An 18,515-nucleotide genomic window follows, 5' to 3' on the forward strand; every position below is an offset into this window, starting at 1 on the left:
TTTCTTTCTTTGGAATTCTTTTACAGTATATGTTTTATCCATTTTCTGTTTACAAGAGAAATGGACTTTACAGATTAATACATGATGAACGGAAGACCTTTTTGTTGCTATAGCAACAAGAGTCTAGTTATTATTATTATTTTTATTTTTGTCCAAATTTTGTGCACGCGATTTCTCGAAAACTGTTCGTCCGATTTCAATCATTTTTTCACAGATAATGAGGCATGATCTGAATTTTATATGTTTTTGAAATTTTTGTTGTCGTCACTTCCGGTACCGATTTATCGGCGATTTTGTAGTTTTTTACGACATATTTTGTGCAGAGCTGATCTCAGAAACTATCAGAGATATGATTATAAAATTTTCAGGATATGTAAACTATAGTTTGAAGTTGTGCCCTATTTATTTGTTTTACGCCAGTGTCGCCATTTCTTGGAGCTCGCCTAGGCACAAAAATTGGGTACAATTTTTTTCTTCAAAATTTTCATACGTTTTGATCTGTATCTTTTTATCAGTTGATATTTTGTTAAGACATATATAACAAAAGTGGTAGGGAATAAAAAGTTCTTTCCAACAAAATCAAGAAAAAGGGGCTGGCCCTTTAAATTAGGGGCCAATACACTCGTAAACTCTATTATACATATCTTAAAAACGATAAAGATTTTGTAATGCATTATAGAAGCAAAGTTGTTGATCGTACCACTATCTATCAGAAAAAATTAATGCCATGCCTATTAATTACGTTATTAGGGATTTTTAGGGGCCAAAGTACTGAAACTTTGATGCAATCTATTCAGAGATGGAAACATATTTTGTTAGGCATTGTAGAATAGAATATATTTGCATTAATGATTCTAATCGATTCCACTAATCAAAACACCAATGTCTGTCCCCATAAAGGATCTAAAGGGCTGGCCCCTAAAATAATCAATCATTTGTATCTCAAAACTGAACAACAATTTCTGATAAGTACAAGAACAAAATGTGTTAGTATTCTTAAGACCTTTTCAACAAAATCAAGAAAAAGGGGCTGGCCCTTTAAATTAGGGGCCAAGACACTCGTAAACTCTATTACAAATAACTTAAAAACGAAAAAGATTTTGTAATGCATTATAGAAGCAAAGTTGTTGATCGTAACAATATCTATCAGAAAAATCAATGCCACGCCCATTTATTACGTAATTAGGGATTTTGAGGGGCCAAAGTACTTAAACTTTGACGCAATATATCTAGAGAAGAAAACATTTTGTTAGGCATTGTAGAAGAGAAAATGTTTGCATTAATGATTCTAATTGATTCTATTAATCAAAACACAAATTTTTGTCCCAATTAAGGATCTAGAGGGCTGGCCCCTAAAATATTCAATAATTTGTATCACAAAATTGATCAACAATTTTAAATAGGTGTAAAAACAAAAAATGTGAGTATTTGTGAGACCTTTTGATTGAATTCAAGAAAAAGGGGCTGGTCCCTTAAATTAGGGGCCAAGACACTCGTAAACTCTATTACAAATAACTTAAAAACGATAAAGATTTTGTAATGCATTATAGAAGCAAAGTTGTTGACCGTAACAATAACTATCAGGAAAAAATCATTGCCACGCCCATTTATTACGTAATTAGGGATTTTAAGGGACCAAGTTCTAAAACTTTAACGCAATATTTCTAAAGAAGGATACATACTTTGTGAAGCATTGTAGAAGAGAAAATGCTTGCATTGATGATTCTAATCAATTCCATCAATCAAAACACAAATTTCTGTCGCCATTAAGGAGCTAGAGGGCTGGCCCCTAAAATATTCAATCATTTGTATCTCAAAAATAATAAACAATTTTAAATAGGTGTAAGAACAAAAAATGTTAGTATTTGTAAGGCCTTTCAAAAGAACTTAAGAAAAAGGGGCTGGCCCCTTACATTAGGGGCCAAGACACTCGTAAAGTCTTTTTCAGATACCTTAAAAACGATCAAGATTTTGTAATGCATTGCAGAAACAAAGTTGTTGATGGTAACGATATAAGTTTCTAAAACTCATTTCCAAACCAATTGATGACATGATGAGGGACTTTAGGGGACTAAACTATTAAATCTTTAATATGCAATATTTGAAAATGCAAAACACTTTGTTAAGTATTTTAAAGGATATTGACAATCGTATACATTATCGGAATGGGAGTGTTTGAGGGAGAATTCTGAAATTTCATTGATATTTTAATCGTATCGTTTAAACATTGAACGGAAGACCTACTCGTTACTCGTAACGAGATCGTATCTAGTTACTTATATTTTCGATTGAGAAAGAGAAATCGTTCCATAACTGTTAAATTTACTGAGATTTTATGTTTTCAATAATCCAAGCGACAGGCGATAAGCGCGTGCTATGATTATTGTGACGTCATGAAAAAGTTGAATTGAACGTTTTCGCTATTCTGTAGGTTCATATAAGAAAACATATTTGCAATGTAAATATTTTACTTTATTTAAAAGAGTTGTGGATTTATATGAAGCATACAATTTCAAACATTGATGATATAAGTGTACAAATGTCGACTCGGTGATTTTATTATTAATCGTACTCTTTCGTGTTATCTAACGTCGAATTTGTTTGAAACTTTTAATCGCATGCCCTTGCACCAAGCCGATTTCTTACAGCTTTTCCTTTCATTGAATACCCTGTTCTTGCGACGTCACCAGGTGGGGTTTTTGAACGAACGTTTGTTCATGTAAAATTCTACGATATTTGTAAACAATTTCTGTAATTAAAACGCCATTTGACTTAAGTTGAATAATAAAACATTTGATTTCAAAATAAATCTTTTTTCACACTAAGTTGTATGTTCACTTTTTATACGTTGCCTTAACACATCCGCGTAACGAGCTGAGTACATATTTTTCTTGACATTGGCATCTAAATATCAAACATTTGAGGTCATATTAAAACTCAATATTTAAATCATAATAGATACAATAAAACAAATAAAAATTAACGGCGTCTTGAATCAGAGGCCCCTTTACTTGGACCGGTTTTGAACAATTCATTCAAAAGTTGACGTGTGAAAAGAAAATATGATTTTTCCGAGTGAAAAAATACCGAAATGATACAGTATGTATTTGAATACATATATTGCACATTAAACATCACATAAAATGGTCGTTAAACGTAAAGTTAGCTCAATATTCAGTATTTAACATGGATGCCGTTGATATCAATGCACGTGGGATTCTTCTTTTTTTCTCTAACTTTGAAAAAAATTAACTTTATATGCATAATGTAGAATTTTCATGACATGTGTTGTCTATAGGACTGATCCCTTCTACGCCGTGAAGAGTGATGTGATTGCACTGTTATTTTTGTTTTGATGTAATTGTGACCGCGTAGATTTTTACGGTACAAAAGAATTCTTCTGGAACTGCATCCGTCTTGTGCAGTATAAACGGGGTGAGGGAATGTTGGCGTAGAGGGTAAAAGGTTGAGGCGCGCTGTGGGCCGTAAGATAAAATCGAAGGTTAGGTATACCTTGTATTCCCAAGGTCCACCAAAATGCAATTCCAGAGAAATAGAACCAGGTGATGAAGGATTCCGTATATATTATCGAGTTTAAAAGATGAACAATAACAGACGGAAGTGGCCGGTAATGCGTCTGGCCTCCAAACTACAATTCAGTATATATAAGAATCTAAACAATGAGTAAAAGTGACAAATTGATGACATCAAATGAATTGAGTGAAAGATTCACAGGTATTAGGTAATTAGATAAACGCAAAGAGTCATTGATGGCCAGGACATGAAAGGCATATAATTACAGCTGATTACGTAATGTTGTTTCAAGAGATTGGCAGTTCTTGCGAAAAACATCTGTCTGATTTGTAATTACAATTAATGAATGAAGAGTCTACTAGGTGTCAATGGCTAATTCACTTTGTAAACAATAAATTCTTAGAATATATGTCAAAATAAATGTTGTATTTAAAAAGAAGTCAGAAAAAAAGTTAATTAAAGAACAGTCAATTTTGCAATGTAATATAATAGACCATGATCACAGAATCAGCTCATGATACAAGGAAGCCACAGAAAATTCGTAGTCTACATGTAACACTTTTGTAAATAAATACCCCCAATTGTTACATGTAATCTTTTTAACTTTAGGATTGAAGTAAGAATCACATATACAATGTGTTGTCTTGTTATTCAACAGATTATTATCAAAAGTATAATTTTGTGTATTAGATATAACATGAAATATCCTGGTTGAAAATAGCTGCAAAGTTTTTCAGTATGGACCACAATGTCGATTCGATGTTGGTCAACATTGGGATGTCCACGATGTAAACAAGAAAGAAGGCACACAATGTAGACTCGATGTTGGTCAACATTGCAATATCGAATCAATATCGTGTCTACATTGTACCTTTTTTATCCTGTTTCATAGACAACATTGTCGATGTAGCAATGTTCGACCAATATCAAGTCGACATTGTGTCTACATCGTGCGCCTTCTTTCTTGTTTACATTGTAGATATTGCAATGTTTATCGGCATCGAGTCGACATCGTGTCTACATCATTTGAAGATTTTGCCCAGACTCAAAAATAAAACAATATGTTACATACTATGTAAATTGTTTCCATGGACTGACAAATGAATAATATTGCAGAGAACCTTTTTCTATTTCCATAGAGAGTGATCTATTTATGTTTAATTCCTCATAAGAATGAATTCGACAAATTTATAATGTGAGCAAGATTTTTGTTAGATGTATACTCTACATCAGAAACATGTTCGATTAATTCCCAACTATTAATCAGAGTATTTTATGCTGCAATATTTTTTTTCTCTATTTTTAGTATAATTATCTATTAAAATTGCTCGTTTTATTCAGGAGCAATAAATTATCAATAATATTTCATGATTGGGTTGTATTGTTCCAAGTATATCAGATGAAATTCAGTATTTAAAAAATAAACAATAAAAACATAGCATAGATGACAAAGTCTTTATTTTGTCACAAAATGTGCCATACATATCGTAGCATATCAATTTGTAAGTAAAAATGAGTAAAACATTTATCAAAATATGTCGGATCTCTTAATGTGTTCATGATATACAGAAGATAAACAACCCAAAATGAAAGATAACATAAAACCTTCTCCACACACGTACTATTTATTAGAGCTTCCAACTGTCCATGTATATTGGCTGTCAAAATAAATAAAAAACAATGAACAACAGGTCAGAAATACATCCAAACCTAACTCCCAATTTCAGCATATGACACGATATTTTGTTGAAAATGTACAGCTCTTTGTTGACGCCGAAGTTGGCAGACACATTTTGAAGTAGAAAAGCAGTACACTGAATGGTTAAGACTGTAAGGTTTTGTAAGGGAACAGTTTCATAGTGTGTCAAGGATGAATCTACGAAATGTTCTACAACAATCTCAATTTTACACAACATCGAATTTTCATCACTGCAAATCAAAAGTCTAGGATTGTCCAGGACCTCAATGATATAGAATCTTGTAGTGGAATACTGAAAAAGACAGGCAAGACATTTCTTGTACAACTCATGCAACTGTAAAAACATAATGTTCTGTATTGAACCATGCACTTTTGCAGAAAAGAGGTTGTTTTCCAGTATAAAAAAGTTTGGACATATCCCCTCATACACCAGTTTGAGGAGAAGTTTAATGCAAACCCAGAAACCGACCAGAAGATTTTGTGGACAGCATTGAGATAGTGTGTTTTATTGAAAAGCCCAGAAAACTACTGTTTTTAAATAATATGAACACAACAGTTTACTGGTTTCTTCAGATTGCTGGTTTATAACTTCTTTGTTGTTTAATTTCTTAGCCTCCTTATGTAAACTTACCCTCTATGATGAGAGGAATCCGTTGTAAAATGAGATACATATAATAGGGAAGATTTTACGTCTTTAAAATGAAATTGTGATGGATTTTTCTCCTGAGAAAAACTTTTTAGTTTCTGAAGAAATGGAGACAAAAATATTTGGACCATGAAGGGAAAATTATATCTGTTTTTGGTTTCTGAGAGAATGATTAATGTTAAACGTGACACGATTTATTTCTCTTTCACCGATTACGCAGAAGACAAACTACATGAACGAATGATTGAGATAAGGAAGAAGACTTCGATCAATTGTTAAAAAAGTCAACCCTTGGTAATAAATTTCATGTGTTAGGGCAGAATTGTATTATATATACATGTTTATGTATTTTGAAATAATATTAAGGTAATGCAAAACAGATAATTACAAGATTTTTTTTTAGATAATTTAATATTCGTAACTGTTCAATATTTTTAGTTTTGAGAATAAAACCTATAAATCTTTTAAATTTAAAAGAAATATTGACTTTACATCGCCTTTAACTTACTCTTCCCTCCTTTCAGTGGAGTGTAAAATAAATTATAAAAAATTGTAATTTGTTCGAATTTGATATGCCAATAAGTTTCTTTTAAAGAAATTACAAATGTTTGTACATGTGCTACTATTTACACAGGAGATGCTCTTGGTACTTAAAGACGCTAAAATATATTGTAACCAGAAACTGTTATAAATTGTAATATGGAAAAAAATGACAATAACAAACCATCAACCATTTCAAAAATAAAAACGAAATAAAATACAATACTGTGGAATCATAATTGCTCGCGAGGGACCAATGTTCGTGTCTTTCTTGGATTACCCTTGCCCACGAATTTACATCTCCATGAAGGTATAGACAAGCATTTGTTAAATATTAATCAAAATTATTCCGAACTTGCTACCAGTGAAATTACGTCCCCACGAACCAAGAAAATTTTGGCTACCCACGAACATTGACCCACAAGAATAAAAATCATTTCACAGTAAATAAATATAAGCATATGTATGATATATCAAATGAAACACCAAACAGAGAATTAATCCATATATCTAAATATGTTTTACGATATTATTATAATTCAACCAGATACGTATCTATCAGTTACTAGAAAAAAATGTATGTGGTGTACCAATAAGATGCAAGCATATAAAACAGTGAAAAAATTACAGGGACTGCAAAATAAATTGCATTTTTACTGATTTTGTTATTCATTTTTATATTTTTATATTTTAATGATTTATCTCTGATAAATTTTAAACAATATATACGCCAAATAACTGGTTCATTGCATACATAAGCATATTCTGCTTGAGAAATAATTTTTTTTCCATTTTTTTTATTTCAACGGACTCCAAAAGCTATAAAATGACATCCAGTTCTGATGGAATAATAGGATGGATAACAAATTACAAAATAAAATAAATCACAAATTGTTCAAAAATGTATAAATAACATTTACATCGATTTGTAACTCTTATGTGGGTTTACCATTAAAAATTTTAAAAATTGGGTCAGCGCTCTGGCAACGTAAATTTTCAACGTCGATTTCAATTTGGATTTTAAATTTTGGACAAAATTCACCCAATTTGAAATAAAATTAAAGTGTGTTGTTACAGTACATCAGCATGTTTATCATCAAAATATTTAACGCACTTTGAAAAAAATGTATTTATCACAAAACATGGAATTCGTTCTTAACAGATTTCGTATTTAGTCAGATTAAGTGTTTATATTTATTGTAAACACTGTTTAACATGGTGTAGCATCACTGGGAACGGGGAGTGAACAACAAGAGATGCAACCCAATTTTCAATTTACTAATACTGTGGAATCATAATTGTTCATGGGGGACCAATGTTAGTGGCTTTCGTGGGTAACCCTTCCTCGCGAATTTACATCCCCACGAAAGTGAAGGTATATAGTTAGTCAAGCATTTGCTTGATATAAATCAAAATTATTTTTAACTTGCTACCAACGATATGACGTCCCTACTAACCAGGAAAATTTTGGCTGCCCATGGGCATTGACCCCGCGAAAAAAAATGATTCTACAGTAGTAATTCATTTTTGTGTAAATTTCTTTTAATTAGTAGAAGTGAACCTTATTTTGATGATTTAGCAAAATGTTTTACCAATATCTTTAATAAACGGAGGATCTATTTCTAGCCCCAGCAAGAACTTCAAAGTATATAACATATCAAAGATTTTTTTTTCACAAATGTTTATGATTGATTGCATCGACCATGACGACCACGCAGAAAATATATAAGCGAGGTTAAACCGGATGCTTTCGGGAAAATATAGCTTGCACATGAGCTAGCCTTGTTCATGTGCGATATTATGGACAGCTAATAGAACCAAGGTAGCACACGTTTATCTGAATCGAGACAGGGATTCCATGTCATGCATGTATGCACATGTTCGAATAGGACACAAACTACAGCTATTTTCCTCTCTTATTCCTATTTTACAACAAAACTCCGCACTAGTCAAACAACATATCCAACTACAGAAAAATCGATCAAGAGGGGACCGAGAGAAGACCCCTAAAATAACTCCTAACATAAAAATCAACTTTCTTTTGAATAGGTGTAAACATTGGCCTCTTTGCTCATTTCCTTTGGTGTCTTTAATTAAAGATATTTTTTCTTAATTTTTCCTGGCTGCATTTTTTAAACCTTCTTCTTTCCATCCTTGCCCTAAAAGGTTCCAAATTCGCCCTTTTAGAACCCCTTGAATTTTTTTTTTATAAAACGTAACTTTTTAGAATGAGTTTACGAGTATCTGGGTCCCTTAATAAAGGGGCCAGTCCCTACTTATAACATCATGCGAAAGGTCTTAAGAATACAAACATGTTTTGTTCTTACACCCATCTAAAATTTTTGTTCATTTTCGAGATAGAATTGAATATTTTAGGGCTAGTCCTGTATATAACTAATGGGAACAGAGAGCAGTGTTTCGATTAGCAGAATCGATTAAATTCATCCATGCAGACATTTTCTCTTCAACAATGCTTAAAAAAATATATCTCCTTTGTTATATATATTGCGTCAAAGTTTAAGGCCGTTGGCCTCTTAAACTCTCTTATTACGCCATAAATGGGTGTGGCAATGAATTTTTCAAACAGGTATTGTTTCGATAAACAACTTTGCTTCAATAATGCATTACAAAATCTTTTTAAGTTATTTGTAATATCATTTACGAGTCCTATGTTTCCTAATTAAAGGGGTCAGACCCTTTTCCTTAATTTCATAGGAAAGGTCTCTCGAATACTAACAATTTTTGTTCTGAAACACATTTAAAATTGTTGTTCGATTTTTTTTGGTGATTGATTAGCGGTCAGCCCTGTAAGTCCTTGATAGGGACAGAGAGTGGTGTTTTGATAAGTGGAATCGATTAGAATCATCAATTAAATTTTTTTTTCTTTTTACAATGCTTAACAAAATATGTCTCCTTTCTAAATATGTGTCAAAGTTTAAGGACTTTGGTCCCTAAAAACCCCTAAATTACGTAATAAAAAGGTCTGACAACATATTTTTCAGATAGTCATTGTTATGATCAACAACTTTGCTTTTATAATGCATTACAAAACCTTGATGGTTTTTATTTTATTTGTAATAGAATTTACGAGTCTCTGGGTCTCTACTTCAAGGGACCAGTCCCTTTTTCCTGACTTCATACGACAGAACGTTTTCTTTCTTCACCACTTTTTAATAAATGTCTTTACAAAATATCAACAATTAAATAGTGCATTTCTTCAAACTATAGTCTACCTATATTCAAAATTTTAATTTTTTGGTATTAACTTTGCTCCGATATGTCCGGTTTTTTGATAACATTCAGCAAATTAAAAACCCCAAGTATAAGATGCCTTTGAATCTTCAATACAAATTAAATGTATACATATTAATGAAATTCTTTGTAGAGCTATAAACTGTATGTTGGCCGTCAAAATAAATAATGCTAGGTATCCATACTCAAATCAAAAAAATCATTGTACAAAATAATATATATATATATATATATCCAAAATGAGTGAAAGGTGATATCACACAGTAAAAATAATCAAAAAAGAAAAAGAAAATGAACAGTTCCAACGTATTATTCACTAGCGCTTTCTGGATTTACATCCTTCTTCAGGTGAACGTACGTTCACCTGAAGAAGGATGTAAATCCAGAAAGCGCTAGTGAATAATACGTTGGAACTGTTCATTTTCTTTTTCTTTTTTGATTATATATATATATATATATATATATATATATATATATATATATATATATATATATATATATATATATATATATATATTTAAGGAGATCGTCACAATGATTTTGTTTCATTCGCATAGATATAAATGTATATCGATGTCACCTGCCAATTACTTTTTATCAGGAACAACTTTTTCTTTTTTCTATTTTTTCTATTTTTTTTATTTATTATTGTGATATTGTTCCTAACAATTCGTGTATTCTTATCTCTGTAGCAGTTTGTATTGTGTTAAATTGATACTTTGTGAGTGACTGTTGGTATGAGTAAAGTGCAGATTGGATGTTCCCTGTGATCTGTTGACAGATCCCTAGGATCTCCCAGGAGATGTCTCTGTAATAATTATTTACATACTCTCCCTGATCATGGTGGACTAGGATCTGTAGTTCATCCAGAGCTGCTTGTGATAATGTTGTATCAATGTGTCTATAACACAAGAACTCTAGAAAATGTATCAACACAAACACTGGGATACATAATATGTCATTGTCGTTCTGTCGAGCAGACCGTTGTTCTGGAATTAGTTCATTGATATAACAAATTTTATTGTAAAGTATAATATCCATCGCAACAGCCTGTTTCATCTTTGTTGACCAGGATTTGCCCCCTAAAGCCTCAATATAGCTCTCTTTGTTCCACAATATCCCATACATCAGATGTGGCTTTTCTAACCTGATCTTTGTCATTTTTATAACAGAAGCTGCTTCCTTGTATCTGAGTGAATTGTAATAATACATGGCAATGTACAACGGGTCAGAAATACATCCAAACTTAGCTGCGAATTTCAGAATGTGACACGCTATTTTGTCAAAAATGTACAGCTGTTTGTTGACGCTTTTGTTAGCAGACATATTGTAAAGATAAAAAGCAGTACACTGAATGATGATAACCGTAAGTCTTTGTAAACTTGCAAATTCATAGTGTGTCAATGAAGAATAAACCAAATGTTCTATTATCTGTATGGCTTTGATGTAGCTACATGGGGCCTTGAGGCGCAACGGAATAAGAAACTCGTTGATATGTTCTGCATCATTCTTAATTTCATCCGATATAACATTTTCATCTATGCAAATTAAAAGTATAGGATTGTATAGGACATTAATGATGTGTGATCTTATAGTCGAACTCTGTAAGAGACAGGTCAGACCTTTTTTGTATAACTCTTGCAACTGTAGAAACAAAATAATCTGTATCGAACCATAAACCTTTGCCAAAAATAAGTTGTTTTGTGGGATAAAAAAGTTTGGACATATTCCCTCATAAACCCATTTAAGAAGAAGTTTAAAGCAAGACCAGAAACCGACCAGAAGATTTTGTGGACACCATTTAAGTAGTGTGTTTTGCTGAATTGCCCAGAAAACTGCTGTCTTTATATGATATGAACACAATAATTGACTGGTTTCTTCAGATTGCTCGTTTATAACTTCTTTTAAAAAGAGTTTTAACAATCCATAAGTCAGAAACTGACAGTGATTCATCGCCTGCACACATTTGTATTCTGCCTGAGAGAAAGAAATTCTCCATTCTTCATTTTCGTGGAGTCCTAACGGGTGTCCTATAGCTACAAAGTGACATTCGCTTTTTAGGATATCATCAACAACGTAAGGATTAGGCCATGAGTGACATCTTTCTTTCCATGATAATGCATAAGTAGGCCAAACGTCACATACGTAACAGTGGGCTATGTCATAATTAACGCCTATGACTACCCCGCTACTGCAAGGTCCATGAATAGTAGAATTAGGAAATGGATTTGAGAGAGTTTCTTGTCTGTGTCTCGAACTTGATATGTAGACATTGTCGTTCATTCTGACTAATGTTGATAGGACTAAAGCGTTTGTTCGCGGTGTCAGTAACTGAAGTAATGTAAATCCTGGTGGACTCTCAGAATTGTCAGAGAGAATCAATGTTGTAATGGCTGTGTTGTAAAACTCAGACTGAGAAAGGTCCAGGATCACTCGGTGGTTGTTTGGCCAGATCATGTAGTCTATATCTGATCCCACCATTCTGAACCCTTCTCTATGGCTGCCACTCATCATTATTATGTTTATATCGTTATTTGCTACCCCTTTCTGTACTATCTCCGATAAACCAACCGACGCTCTTCTAATTGCAATCTGTTGTGAGGTTCCCACTATCTGACACATACCCACAAACACCGACTCTGATACTTTCTCCATGCCTTCACGTCTGTTAAACAAATATAAATACACATGTATAAAAATTACTCTCTAAATAAGATCAGCGGTATGTAAATCGTTAGACATTACTTAGTTGTATGTTGTTAATAAAAAGTTCATAACACTTTAAAGTGCTGGGTAAATAATAATTAAAACCGACATTTGCAAGTTCAAACTTTTAAATAAAAAAACATCCTCATTTTGTTGTTGATACTATATGCAAAAGTGAATGCAGTTCTTTTTTTTCCTCTGTTATGTTACGGTTATTATTTTTGACTTTCTGTCAAACATATCCTTGACATGATGCCTTTTACATCACATGATCTCATTCTAAAAAGAAGATAGGGGGATACGGTGGATAAAATGCCTACTGTTTACTAGTATTAGGATGGATACAAAATTGGAAAATAATTTTACAATAAACGATTAATCGATAGAATCGTCAAATTTGCATATTGAAGTTATAAAAAAGTCACTAAGTATTGTGTTAAACTGGTGTACACGTTCCAAAATCTTCATATCTTTATAACTTCAATCAGCAACATTGACGATTCTATCGAAACATTGTTCAAAACGATGTACAATATTTAAAATAAAATCGACTTGTATTCCATATATACCGGTAGGTTCAATACTTAGAATGTATTGTTTTAAACTGTTGTAAACGTTCCCAAATCTTCAAGTAGTGATTTTTTTTATAATTTCAATACCTTTAACTTTAAAGAGTAGATCTGCGCATCATATTATTTTCATTGTCTAATAAAGGTTAAATGGACAACGAACCAATTCAAATAACAAAATATTGAAACGATGACCCATGGCCACTGTACATTAGAAATATAATTTCTACCCCTCAACGATCGAATGTTTTAGGAAATTAATAGATCTAAATATGAAATTTTCTTGTGACTGAAATAGATAGGTCAGGTTGCAGCATTATAATTTAGGTAACCTTATAGAACTATGTTTTTATGTTGAGGGTTCGACACCACCAACAATTATGATGGCTGGATGGCCGAGAACAGTTTTAGACAATTATTCCCCTTATGAAGAGGAGCTTTTTATAAATATATAGCAAAATATTCAAATTTTAAAATATATGGATTTTTTCTTTATCAAAGGATAGTTAACAGCTTAACAAATCTTAACCATAACATTTAAGGATTTTGTTTTGAGTCTTTTAGAATATTCAGACTGAATAAAGTAGGAAATTGTGCTTTTGCAAAGTTAGTTTATATGATTGAAAATAGATTTTAATGTAAGAATAAAACAACAAAAAGCTTTTGCTTTGTATATTAAGATTACACCGATTGGCATTTACCTCATCTTATTCCTCCATCTTCTTTGATTTTTCAGGAGGAATTAATAATTTAATTTTCATTTCTTTTATTTTTTAAGCAATAATTTATAGAAGGTTAGATTCTTAGCAGATCTGATCTAATGTTTAGATATGAAACTCCGATGATTTAGTTTCTGATGAAAAGAAATGGAGACAAAAATTTTGGATCATGAAGAAAAAATAACAGCTGCTTTCGGTTTCAGAGATTTGGATTATATATTTTTGATTCCTGAGAGAATGATTAATGTAAAAAGGGACTCGCTCTATTCCCTTCTCCTGATTAAGCCAATCTGCATGAATGAATGATTGAGATACGGAAGAAGACTGATCAATTGTTAAAATAGTAAACCCTTGGTAGAAGACTGTATGTGTTAGGGTCGAATTTTATTATATATACATGTACATGTATTTTGAAAATTTATTACGGCAGTGTACAACAGATAACCAAAAAAGTTTTTTTTTAAATAATTTAAAGAATATACCTGCATCTTTCCTTCCCAAACATCATATAGATTCCAAAAACTGATATAAACAGAGTTTAGTCATATTTGTTTTATCATTTACCCCATCTTTTAAAGTAGTAAATATTCACAAAGTAAAAAGATAAACAAAAATTGAAGGACCAGCTGACAGCTAATCAGTGCAGTTTATGTGGTACCGGTATTTTGTTGTACATACATCAATAAACCCATGAGCTGTTGTTCGTCATGTGTAAATTGTTGAACTAAATGATTTTATCGACAAGCCTTTTAATTGCAAAATTGTTATTCGAAATATCTAAAAATGGGTTCTTTCGTCAATGTAGCATCAAGCTTAACCAAGTTATAGCAATTATCTATCATATTTTAGGGTCTTAACAATGTTGACTGTTCCCTGCATACTATTTTTCTTCAAAGTGTTTTAATATCGATCTATCAACGCACTTTGAATTCCTTTTTTCAAAGTGCGTTGACTTGGTTCCAAATTTAATGCACTTTGAAAATATTTTTCGAAGTATCTGTCATTGTATAATCAAGGTTCAATGAAAAACAAACCGGTTTTAATCAACAATCTGATGAGATGACCCACTACACGTTAATAAGATCTTTTTTAACCTAAAATATCGAACGTTTAGAAATGTAATACAAGTCTGTAAATTCGTGGCTTAAGGCACACATCGTTTAAGAGATTGTGGCCATTCTAAGAATATAATGATATCCTATGAAGAACTATGTTTAAAGATTAACGAAAATGTTCAAATCATAATGCTTAAATATAATTATGACTTTTTTTTAAACTAAAGAAAAGTTTATAGCTGATCATGAAAAATTCATATTTTAAAAATTTTAGGTAAGTCTGATGGATAACTAGTTGATCACACAGCCTCCTTAAATATAGCACTTTTTGTTACTAAAATAGCTCAATGATAAGACATCATGCATTAACACTGTGAGTAACAAATATGCCAGTGCTAAGATGGCATCTTTGCACTCGTTTACGCTGTATATGTCGAACAATACAAATATGACATATGATAGACCATTAAGAGTTTTTAACAACCTTTTTTATTCATGTGATTTAAAAATCCGATTAGAAAACTTAATTTGCTCTAGGAAAACTTCGGTAAATTTTTTTTCCTATTGGAAATACATATAAACTATATATATATATATATATATATATATATATATATATATATATATATATATATATATATATATATATATATATATATATATATATGGATTTACGAAACTGCATCTTAAGCGTGTGCAAAAATGCCACCTTGGCACTGGCATAATTATCCGTGACGGTGTTTCTTATGTAATTTTATAGAACGAGGCTGTTTTATGTTGAGGGGTCGTCATCACCAAAACCTAAGGGGGCTGGGTGGTCGCAGTTATTTTTAATCTACATTTATTTCTATGAGAAAAAGAGCTTTTATAAATTATATAAAATAATATCAATACATTAGATTTCAAATATATGGATTTTTTTTTACGAAAGCGAAATTTATAGCTGAACAAATCATAACTTAAAATTAAAGGCAAATCTTAAGGTTAATTTGTTGACCATCCAACCTCCTTAAGGCATTTTTTATTATTGCGATTGATATATAAAAATATTTAAAACTATATTCTGGAATCATATCTTGATTACAACTTGCCATGTTGAATTATTAATTCAATGTATAACAATGCATTAATGATTAATAAGATAATCTTAATCAATTCCTAGAGTAAGGTCAAAATTAATCGAACACGTACACAGATTTTCATAAATAAATTAAATAAAAACTGTGTAAAATGTAGAATCATTAGGTATATTAAATATATAAACTTACGTTCCGTCTGGAAAGGACTCCATTTTAAAAAGAAGCGCATATGATCGTGGGGATTCTACGTACATGTATTTAAGTATTGTAAAGCAATTATTTCCTTATTCATGAGAGAAAAAAATCAGTTGTTACTTCATGATAAAAGGAACTCACGCCTTGTTGAATTATGATAGAAGGATTACAACTTTTTGATTACTGATATATGGATAATAGATTTTTGGGTTTCCTGAGGGAGAGATTTAAGTTCCTTGGCGGTAAGGAAAGAGGGATTAAGGTACACACATTGATGCGATATATTTCGCATACATGGTTTTACACCTGATCACTGTCCTGTTAAGAGTATATCGACCGAGAACAAAGGCAGAATATATTGAATTTAATGTCATGTTTTAACGTTTTACAGCGTGGCAATAAACGCAACAAATTTTAAAACATGACAGTTGTGATTTTTGTATATTTTGCTTAACCGGTCAATTCAAAATTTAGCGTCATGTTGTAAATTGTGAACTGACCGGGAGGCAGAGTGCTCAAACGCGACCGAAGAGTCTGCAGAGCATTTGGCAGCGGACGTCGCAGGCATGCCCGTGTACGTGAAACAGTCTCGCTCTCGGCGAGGCAAAGCAGCTGTCCCGTGCTCGAATTTCATCAGTGATGCAAATTACCTTCTTTTTGAAGAAAAAGCAGGGATTTTGCAATATTACGAAAAAGAAATCACGTAACAATGTCAGTCATTTAATATTAAATCATACAATTGTTGAAAATTGTATCATGTAAGTAGTACAAAGTCATTTTTTAAAAAAAATATTCTGAAGTAATAATGATCGGCGGGACGTGATCAAATCAATCATAACGACCCTCGGGCTTTTTTGGTTTTAATCACGTCCCGACCAAAATAATCGCCTTATACTACTTGAAGAATAATTCTTTACTCTTTAAATAGTTTTTTGTTTGTTTGTTATAGAGTTTCTTTGAATCTATAGTATATATATAAAAAGCTACGCATTGAAAAAAAAAACTATGGGATATCTCTTCCTTTAAATTAAATGCTGATATCTATTTATAGTGCGATAATTTTCCTCTCTTTTTTTAGTATAATTATCAATTAAAATAGCTCATTTAATTCATAAGCAATAAATTATCAATAGTATTTCATGATTGGATAGTAATTCATTATTTAGAAAAAAAAAACAGAAAAACATACCATAGATGGCATAGTGTTTATTTTATCTCAAAAAGTGTCATACATGTTGTGGCATAATTAAAATTTGTAAAACATTTATCAAAATATGATCTTTTAATGTGTTTATGACATACAGACGATAAACAACCCAAAATGTAAGATGACATAGAACCTTCTCTACACATGTAATATGTATTAGAGCTTCAAACTGCACAGGTATATTGGTCGTCGAAAAAATGCTTGGTGGGAGAGCTCAAACAAATAAAACACTGTACAAATAACTATTATTATATTGATACCATAAAAAGCAGGATGTAACTCAGATACCAAGTGATGTGAAGTCGTCATATTGTATTTTATTTTCAATCGCAATAAGATATACACATCGTATTGAATTTTTAAATCATTTCATTGTGTATATTAATGTCACTTGTCAATCATGCAATGGCATTCTATTATGGAGTGATTTTTCTGGAGTTTTTATTCACTGTTGTGAAACTGACCCTATTAACTCGTATATTCTCATTTCTGTAGCAGTTTGTATTTTGTTAAATTGATTCTGTGTGAGTGACTGTTGGTATGAGTATAGAGCAGATTGGATGTTCCTTGTGATCTGTTAACAGATCCCTAGAATCTTCCAGGAGATGTCTCTGTATTCATCAAGATATGGTCCCGGATCATGGTGGACTAAGACCTGTAGCTCATCCAGAGCTGCTTGTGATATTGATGTGTCAATGTGCCTGTAACACAAGAACTCAAGAAAATGTAACACCACAGACACTGGTATAACTAATAACTTCCTGTCGTTCTCTACTGCAGACTGTTGTTCTGGAATTAGTTCACTGATATAACCGATTTTATTGTGAAAAAAAATGTCAATTGCTACAGCCTGTTTCATCTTTATAGACAAGGTTTGGCCACATCAAACTTCGATAAAGCTCTCAATGTTTAACTGCCTCCTATACATCAGATATGGTTTTGCTTACTTGATCTTTGTCATTTCTATAAGAAGATGCTGTTTCCCTGAATCTAAGTGTTTTATAATAATAAATAGCAATGTACAACAGGTCAGAAATACACCCGAACCTAACAGCTAATTTAAGCATATGACACGATATTTTGTCGAAAATGTATAACTGTTTGTTGACACCTAGATTGGCAGAGACGTTCTGGAGTAGAAAAGCAGTACACTGAACGGTGAAGACTGTAAGGTTTTGTAAGGTAACAGCTTCATGGTGTGTCAAGGAGGAATCTATCAAATGTTCTATTGTCTGTATGGCTTTGATATAGTTAGTTGGGTAATCAAGATTGAACATTTCAAACCTTTCAACATGTTCTACATCAATTTCAACT

The 18,515-nt window shown here is 31.8% G+C and overlaps 1 protein-coding gene across 1 annotated transcript; it reads right to left on the reverse strand.

Moving 5' to 3' along the window:
• Positions 1 to 5,470: 5,470 nt before the first annotated feature.
• Positions 5,471 to 12,326, reverse strand: LOC128162279 (uncharacterized). Its single transcript, XM_052825440.1, has 3 exons — positions 10,819 to 12,326; positions 10,501 to 10,572; positions 5,471 to 5,525 (listed from the first exon to the last, which is right to left on the reverse strand). Exons 1-3 carry the CDS (start codon positions 12,324 to 12,326, stop codon positions 5,471 to 5,473), a joined length of 1,635 nt encoding a protein of 544 aa, XP_052681400.1.
• Between the last annotated feature and the right edge of the window lie 6,189 nt (positions 12,327 to 18,515).

The sequence above is a fragment of the Crassostrea angulata genome, chromosome 9 (genome assembly GCF_025612915.1).
Source record: "Crassostrea angulata isolate pt1a10 chromosome 9, ASM2561291v2, whole genome shotgun sequence".
Classification (NCBI taxonomy): domain Eukaryota; kingdom Metazoa; phylum Mollusca; class Bivalvia; order Ostreida; family Ostreidae; genus Magallana; species Magallana angulata.

What these genes read in the sequence shown, in the direction of transcription:
- LOC128162279 (XM_052825440.1), bottom strand. Translation starts at nt 12,326, where the DNA reads ATGGAGAAAGTATCAGAGTCGGTGTTTGTGGGTATGTGTCAGATAGTG. An exon ending in ATAAAAATGACAAAGATCAG is followed by an intron (nt 10,573 to 10,818) that starts GTTAGAAAAGCC and finishes CTTGTGTTATAG; the next exon opens with ACACATTGATACAACATTAT. An exon ending in GTCCACCATGATCAGGGAGA is followed by an intron (nt 5,526 to 10,500) that starts GTATGTAAATAA and finishes TGTCTTTTTCAG; the next exon opens with TATTCCACTACAAGATTCTA.